General features: G+C 40.4%; 1 protein-coding gene across 1 annotated transcript; it reads right to left on the bottom strand.

The window, feature by feature from the left end:
- Positions 1-625: 625 nt before the first annotated feature.
- men1 (multiple endocrine neoplasia I) lies at positions 626-8,458 on the bottom strand. The gene is made up of 10 exons (XM_058395815.1): positions 8,303-8,458; positions 7,213-7,694; positions 6,343-6,551; positions 6,011-6,139; positions 5,869-5,909; positions 5,686-5,770; positions 5,061-5,197; positions 3,727-3,856; positions 3,432-3,605; positions 626-2,095 (listed from the first exon to the last, which is right to left on the bottom strand). Exons 2-10 carry the CDS (start codon positions 7,646-7,648, stop codon positions 1,586-1,588), a joined length of 1,851 nt encoding a protein of 616 aa, XP_058251798.1. The 5' UTR covers positions 7,649-7,694; positions 8,303-8,458; the 3' UTR covers positions 626-1,585.
- Positions 8,459-8,786: the final 328 nt, after the last annotated feature.

Raw genomic sequence — 8,786 nt, 5'->3', positions numbered from 1 at the left:
TGCATAAATCATTTCAGCACTGCAGTAAAACCTAACACAATAAATGTCTTGTTAAAATGTCATTTCTGCCTCTTCTATAATAAATGATATACCACAGATCAGGCATAACATTATAACCACCTGCCTAATATTGTGTTGGTCTCCCATTTGCTGCCCAAACAGCCCTGACCTGTCCAGGCATGGGCTCCACTAGATTCCTGAAGGTGTGCTGTGGTATCTGGCACCAAGCAGCAGATCCTTTAAGTCCTGTAACCTTTCTTACAGTATATACACTGACCACTGCAGACCAGGAACACCCCACAAGAGCTGCAGTTTTGGAGATCCAGTCTGATCCAGTCGTCTAGCCATCACAATTTGGCCCTTGTCAAACTCGCTCAAATCCTTACTCTTGCCCATTTTTCCTGCTTCTAACACATCAACTTTGAGGACAAAATGTTCACTTGCTGCCTAATATATCCCACCCACTAACAGGTGCCATGATGAGATGATCATCAGTGTTATTCACTTCACCTGTCACTGGTCATAATGTTATGGCTGATCAGTGTATAATCATCTGTAGTTGAGCAACTAAAGAAAGGTGTATTTTGATTAAAAAAAAAAGATTGTTACATTTTTTTTGAGACTTCTTTATTATAAAAATAGTTTCATACAGAGCAGCAGTTTTCAAAAAGCATTTACCTTGACATTATAAGTAAAGAACATGCGTAAAATTGAACATTTTACGTAGCACTAATATGACGAGGTAAAATGAAGGTTGGGCAATGCTAAACACCTGCATGTCTAGCTTGTAGCCCAAATGTGACTACAGAGGACATAATATCTAAGAAACCTTACAAAAGTATCACAATTTGGGGGGTGGGGGGTGTATATAGCTCTTAAACACTACTAACTTTGGCACAATGTTTTCAATTTAAATTGATATTATGCGATTACAACAAAAGTAAATATAAAAATACAGAAAGATTTAATTAAGTCTTAGTATATAGCCAAATTCTCTAATTCCAGTCCAAAGAAAGGTCAGTGTTGCTGCTTTTTAGACATAATAATTTGCAGAACACAGATTTTTAGCTAAGACTGTGTAGTATTTTCTACTATATATAGTTCTGGTAATGTAATGGCTCTAAACGATCACCTTTTCGTATTATGTTTTGTATTTTTGATTAATTGCAGTTGTTCTAAATAAGTTTGGACGTTTTAAACAATTGTGTTACTGCTGTGATTTGGTTAAGTTTGGGGTAAATAAATGCAGACCGTGACGTCACGGGTTCATCTGCTTGTTTTAATATTTTTGCAAGGTATCTCACAATCCCAGTGTGTAGCAAAAGTCTGTTCATATTGTGCTGCTCTAGTAGGAGCATGGAAAAATGAAAATTATACAGTGCTGTGGCTCTTGAGGGCTGGAATTGGGGAATCCTTCTATTGGATCATATTAACAGTCAGTGCTGGTACATGAAAGACCATTCAGTGAGCTGAGAGTTTTCACCATCAACTTGAAAAATACTGCTTCCTACAGTATTGCAGGCACCCAGGTTTTACTGAAGGTGACAGTAAGCCAGAAAAGGAAAACAATCTTATAAGGAGCATTCTAGAGAGTCTTGCGAGGGCGCTTCATGAAGGACAGGCTGTAGTCACCGGAGGGAGTGGGTTTCTGCCTCTTCATCTGAACTTGTGACTGGGCAGTGAGTTGCAGCTTAATAGCGCTCGAGTTGATCTTGGCTGCTGAGAGCAGCTCCTTCATGCCCTTCATCTTCTCACTGTGGAACGTCACCACGGGACCACCAGAGGCTGCGACTGCTTGGGTAGGGGAAGGAACAGGACTGTTTGGAGAAGATGTATCGTTCTTCCCGTCCGTCTCTTTCCCTCGTCCTCCGGCTGAAGAACGGCGCCGGCCTCCTTCTCCGCCCACTTTTTTGGGCTGGCCAGGCTGGGAGGGCGGAGTCGCAGAGGCAGCTGGTGGAGAAGGTCCTGCAGATTCCTCGGCTTTGGACTCACGTCGTGGGCCTCTCCTCCGGCCTTCGCGGGGGTCGTCACTGGCTTGGTCGTCATCGTCTTGCGGCTCTGATTCTTTGGTGATGATTGTCACTTTCTGTCTTATCTGAGAGAAAGAAGATTTAATGAAGAAATGGAGTAGATCCCTCTCACAGGAGTGCAAAATTGTGAAACAGTATCTTTTGTGTCACACTAAGACAATGTGGTAAACCGTAGCATAAAAAAAAAAAATTAAAAAAAATCAATCTAAGAATTAAGAGTGCTAACTTTTTACATTGGGGGGAGGGGGGGGGGCTTAATCTGAACTATATAATACTAACAGTAAAAAATATATATATATTTACAGTTGCTCTGAGCTCACTTGCCAGCTTTAAAATTTCCACATGTAGGAAATTACTCATTTCAAATTTACAAATTATGAATTATGAATGAAGGCAAAACTGACTTGTTAAAGGAACTGATTGGTACAACGTGTCCTTCTGTTCTATTATGGAAATGTGTTGTGTTTACACAGCGATCTGCTTTCGGCATAACTTTCTTATTTGCATGTACAAAGAGTACTACCTATAACCTAGTTTTTCTTAGTATGAACTTTGGGTTACTTTTTCCTAAAGTGTGGCTGTTCAAGAAGCCTGACAGGGGATTGATTCCATTATTACGTTCTGTGGAATTCCCTTATATACACTCAAATTATATATACATACTCTGGGGAAAAAAAATAATAATAAGAGACCACTGCAAAATAATCAGTTTCTTATGTTTTTTCTTACAGGTTCATGTATTGGTGAGATGAACAGTTTTGTTTCATTTTTTTTTTTAACTGCTGACAATATTTCTATTTATATTCTATTTATATAGTTCAGTATAACTATTGTTATTTATAGTGTATATTTAAAGGAAATGACAACACATCAAAATAACCCAAGATCATACAGTATCTGCAGAGCTTTAATAACTCAAATAAAACAAAATGCAAATAATTTGTAAACAAATTGTATTAATGCTTTGGGTAAATAACATTAAGAAATCAGTATTTGGTGGAATAACCCTGATCTGCATGCGTTTTGGCTCCATGCTCTCCACCAGTTTTTCACATTGCTGTTGGGGAACTTTATACCACTCTTTTTACAAAAAAGCAAACAGCTCAGTTTTACTTGATGGTTTGTGACCATCCATCTTCCTCCTGATGACATTCCAGAGGTTTTCAATAGGGTTCAAATCTGGAGATTGGGCAGTGGTCACTTATTTTTTTTTCCAGAGCCGTATAGTTTTATACTGTTAGAGGTGAGCTTAGTGATCAATAAACTTCGTAAGTTCAACTGCATATGAGCGTGTGTAAATTTAATATTTTTTTCTGGACTTTACATACACAATTATTTAAAGCTAACACTGAGCTTTTAGCCTACAGCTGACATACAAATACAGCGTCTGGATCGGTTTACCTGTGCATCGAAGCGGCTCAGAGACTGAACCAGGAAGGTGGCCCAGCCTACGTGAAGCACAGGTGTGGGACTTCCCTCTTCCCATTTACAGATTCCATCATAGAAACGCAACAAGTGCGCGAAGCATTCTGGGTCCTGTAAGGCAGAGAGGGCTGCAGCCTGTCTTGGTTGCTCCTACCAGGAGAGGTAAATATAAACAGAAGACAGGAGGCAAAAAAGGTTTCACATATGTTTGCACTCATTTGAGAAAAGTTAGTTGTTTCTGGCTTGTCAGTTTTTAAAGCCGAGTTATTACCTTATCTGCTCCCTCAATGCCCTCTCCTCCAAACTCGAGAGCAGTCTCTTTGAGGAGGTTAGGGATGACATCATTCGCTATATCGAAGAACTCCTTATAGATCTCCTCATCCTCACGGCAGTAGTTGTAACTGAGAACCAAAACATGATCAGAGAACTCTTACTCTCAAGGTCTTAATGTCTCATTTCACCACAGACCACATGATAAATGGAGAAAAAAAAAAAAGACTAATGACCATAAATGTGGCTGCAGAGTTTTGCTGGAGAGATCTAGTCTTAATAAAAAACACTCAGCTTTAAGAAACATTTAAGGTTCAGTTTACCTTAAACAATGCATTTCTCTCTTATTAACTACAACACCAGGTTTCAAACTGTATCCGGTAAGCCTCCTGTCACTGCGTTACATTTCACTCAACTCACAGTGTGCTTGAATCACAATTACAACATTATTAAATAGATCACTTATACAATTAGATTTAAAAACTCTGGAAAGGTAGCGTGTTCCAAGGCGCAAGGCTGGGACTGAGAACTGCGAGCGTTGAAATACATACAAAAACTGTTTGCAAAAACATTAAAATGTACAAAATGTCCAGAAATAGATATCAGGAAAAGTGAGGGAGTGAGCACTCCAATTGTGTCCAGAAGGAACAGGAAACAGGAAGAGAGGGAAAGGAAAGAGGCTGGGTTTTGGGCGTGTCCGGTGCAGACATCCTTCGGGACACATAAGCAGAGCAGATAGAACTATTTTTAGTTCTTCATTCTGAGCAGCATGTGCTTGCAGAGAGAAAGATACAGATGCAGATCCTCTCCCCATCTTTTCTTCACTGCTAACATACTCTCTATGCTGAATAGAACAATACTGATCAGTAGAATGGCAACAGCAGGCATTATAAAGTTTGGGGCAAATAAATGCAGACCGTGACGTCACAGGTTCATCTGCATGAGAAAAATGAAAACCATACAGTGCTGTGGCTCTTAATCACAACAACAGAAAACATGGATGTGTGATTTTGCTTTGAGCATATATTAAAAAAAAAAAAAAACCTGTGCTTGGTGTATAGCAGAGAATCTTTACACAATCCTGTGTACCTGAGACCGAAGAATGATAGCTACCTGAAAGAGACTACTAAATCACAAATATTTGCTTTCTGACCCAAAAATGCCCAAGTATGTCATGACTAAGCAACAGATCAACACTGCCATCTGCTGTAAATAAATTACTAACACATTACTCTGACATTACTACAAAATTATCTCATCACATTTTTGTAGTCATTACACTAAGTCACTAAGTCATTAGCAAAGTGTAATGAAGGTTAAACATCAAAACCTTACTCTTGTATGACTGTAGCAGCCTCGGCCCAGGCCCCCAGAGCCTCCTGCACGTTCCTGTGTCTGTAGTGGTACCCAGCCAAGTACATGAACGGGTAGATATGCTCATTGTTGTAGTACTTCTTGGCGGAATCCACAGCCTTGAAACAAAGTGCATGTAAAGCACATGTTTAGTGATGTAAATATAATAAAAAAAAAACCCTGTTCAACAACCAAGGGGATTAAAATTTCTTCTCCACACATGTGCATGTAAACTGAGACCCTCCAATAAAGTTGCATGATGCTGCAGTGAAGCCTCTTACTTCATATATGTCTTTAGTCTGAGCTGCAGGTATCTGATTGGTAGTGGTGCTAGCATACCCTGCAGTGTTCGCTGCCAAACCTGCTACATTAACTGAATCTGCTAAACACTATATTTAGGCCAAACTAACATGATATGGCTTTCCAATGCTGTCAAAGCCCAGGCAAACCTAGAGTCACGCACTCAGGATCCTGAACAATTCCCATTCATCTCAAGTGTATGTTTTAAGAGTTTTTTTTATTTTTTATCACCAACAAGTCACAGGGGTAGCTGCTTTACCTGAAAGACAGATAGGAAAGAAAGAAATACACATCAAATCACTGGCACCTTGAGGTGAATTGAGAGAGGGTCTCCTTTGCCAAGAGGTTCTTGATCTTCGAGGTCAGCAAGAGTGCCCATTGCCATTGGATATCTGCAAGACAAACAGAATCAGTTTGCATCACTGAGCAGGAGTCAGTCTCAAGGTAAACACTGCTGCAGGTGAATATATTCTTACTCTTTGTAACCCACCTGTCCAAGTCTCCTCGCTCATACAGTAACCAAAGCAGCCTCTGTGATGGACGGAAAAGATGTTAAAAAAAAACAAAAAACAAAATCTACAGTAGTTACAGAGGCGAAGCTCAGAAACAGCACACTCCATCCTCTTGCTCACCTGCTGAAGCTGTAGCAGCTCAGAGCTGTCTGTGTGTAGATCTAAAGACGGGTTGATGGCGCAAACCATGAACGCTACCTCCATGTTACGGTTGCATTTCATGTAGGATCCTTTCAAATACAGCCAGCTCTACAGAAATGAACACCATAACAAAATGCAGTCAAACAAGTATGTTTCCTTGTCATCTGTGAAATATTAAACAAATGTCTTTTAATCAACTACACATTTTTTACTCCACCATACAGGCCTGCCTTCATGTTTATTCTTATATTAATTATGCTTTTCTATGAAAAATACAAGTGGAATATAAAGTGTAAATGCACTAGTCTCACCCTCTCATTGACTCCAGCACTGACTGTCTGGCCTCTCCTGTCCTCATTGCCTTTGCCATGCCACGTGACCTCAGCCGTTTCTTCACCGCCTTTGCCAAAAATCACCCAGGCGTGGTCCTCAGACAGGGCCAAGTGAACGTCCTTCAGCCCAAGAACCTGACACGCAGCCACCACTGCAAATGCCACGCCAGAGCTGTCCAACTTTGTGCCTGTACAGAAACCAAACAGTGGTGAAATTTCTGAATGAAATAACATGTTACTACAGAGGCCAGTAACCTCTTATTACTTGCTTAGTAAAACTGCTCAAAATAACTAGTACATTTACTAACCGTTACTGTCTTTCAAGAAATTAAAAAATATAGTCAGTGACATCAACACTGAACTTTTCCGTTGAGAAATCCATGAGAAATATCCCTGAAGCATTCATAAGGTACTGCTGCCAAAAAGACTATTTTGAAGTTATGGATAGAGCCATCCATTTCTGCAACTTGGCATTTCAGACACGTTGTCTTGCTGGAAGGCACTACTGCCAGGCTCAATGGCGCAAAGGACAACACTATTTGAAGCTGGTCAAACATTTCTGTGATGTTGCTAGAGGACATCCTTACTATGCTTCTCTGACTTTATTTTAATTTCCACTTTTCTATTTCTTTCTTTTTTTTTTACAAGTGGACTGCTTCATGGCATCTATTTGTATATAGTTCATTGGACCGTGATACATATTCCTGGTGTGAATAAATACTTAAAATCTTATCTCTTGAATCTTAAAATCTCACAAAAAAAAAAGTAGTAATCCCTAATGAAAAGGACTTCTATCGGAACAGGCTTCTCAAATAAGTGTCTTGCCACATAACTGCACCGGTGTTTTACCTGTTATGAGACTAAATAGAGACTGAATGTGGGCTCGGTCCTTGAAGTATGATCGGCTCAAGCTGTTCCAGATCACATCCGAGACCTTCTTCACTAGTTCTCTGCTCGAACCTGCGGCCGGCCTGCGGTACAGCGACAGATCCACTGCGCCGCGGATCTGAGCCGTGAAGCGTTCGTGCAGTGCTGATATTAAGCCTAGATCTACTGTAGGGAAGCAGGAGTTGAGGCAGTCTCCATTGAGGGGTTCGAATCGCACTCCAGGGACGTTGACAGGCACCACGCGGTTGACTGCCAGGAAGTGCTCAACGAAGCCCAGCACCAGAGACAGCAGGGCCAGATCAGGCTCGGGGTTTCCCAACTCATACTCAAAGAGTTGCACCACGCCATCGATGCCCCGCAGGGGGAAGAGCTTCTTCTGAGCTGACCGCAGGCCCATGGCTGGGTGCTGAATTTCAGGAAGGGACCTGTTGCACTTGAACTACCTGGTGGAGGAAAAATATAAACAAGTTTTAAAAGCAAGTTAAACACTGATCATTAGTTTTTTCTTTATTCTGAGCAGAGTTAGATGACAGCTGCTATCCATGCGTGACGAACTTTGTTAAACCTGCATGATCATACAAGATCACCGGTGATAATCAGATTGATTGACAGATAATCGGATTAATTAACAGATAGACAGATTAAAGAGACTTTAACTGAAGTTTTTCGCTCGTGTCAGTTCCTATAGCTGTTCCCGCGTGCAGAACAGGTTTACAGGAGTGTGATGTTACTTAACCTCACTCGACATGTCTAAACTCTCATTAGTAGATTAGCTCACTCCTCACCGAGCCTTCCATTAGACCCTGTAACCAGATGCTTGCCCTGGCCGCCATTTTAAAGCACAATTTAAAACACAACATAGTTTAACCTCATGGCTAACACGTTAGCCGTCACGTGCTCAAAGAAAACACGTTAGCAACCACAGCTATTTAATATTAACCAAACATTTACCATGCTCTATAAGCAAATATTAATATCTAACTCGTTTGCCTTCTAAAAACCTAGTTTTGTGTCTTTGCCGCCTTTCTAAAACCATGTCTGTCATACACACCTGAGCTGGAAATTATCTTCACATGCTTTTGTTTTGTCCCTCGCTTTTGCCGCGCAACACAGTGACTCGTACCTAGAAAAACATTCAAGCAACATACAATAACCCTCGACACGGCTACATGCTAAGGTACAGTTTAAGTCCCATCCGTACTATGTGAAATCAGTTAGACCAAGATGGCTGCCCAAGAGCTAATACACTTCCGGTTCAAATGACGAACGCTGAGGAAATGTGTTGTTCTGGGTGTGGCTTGTCATTGTTTATTTACTGTGTTGAATTAATATAATATATATTAATATAAGGAAAAGAGATGTTATAGTTTATTTTGATAAAAACAATGAGTCACATTTTTATGCTAAATCTTCTGATATTATTGGGTAAGTTTTCCAAATGTAAATGGTCAGAAAGGATGCCCAATATCTCCCAGTTCAAAGTTAATTTAAGGATTTATTTTGAAACTCTTCATGGACTTTCAAGTCGGAAAGCG

This window comes from Hemibagrus wyckioides, linkage group LG07, assembly GCF_019097595.1.
Source record: "Hemibagrus wyckioides isolate EC202008001 linkage group LG07, SWU_Hwy_1.0, whole genome shotgun sequence".
Taxonomy (NCBI): Eukaryota; Metazoa; Chordata; class Actinopteri; order Siluriformes; family Bagridae; genus Hemibagrus; species Hemibagrus wyckioides.
The sequence above is the reverse complement of the archived record's forward strand: the minus strand, read 5'-3'. Positions and strand labels throughout refer to the sequence as shown.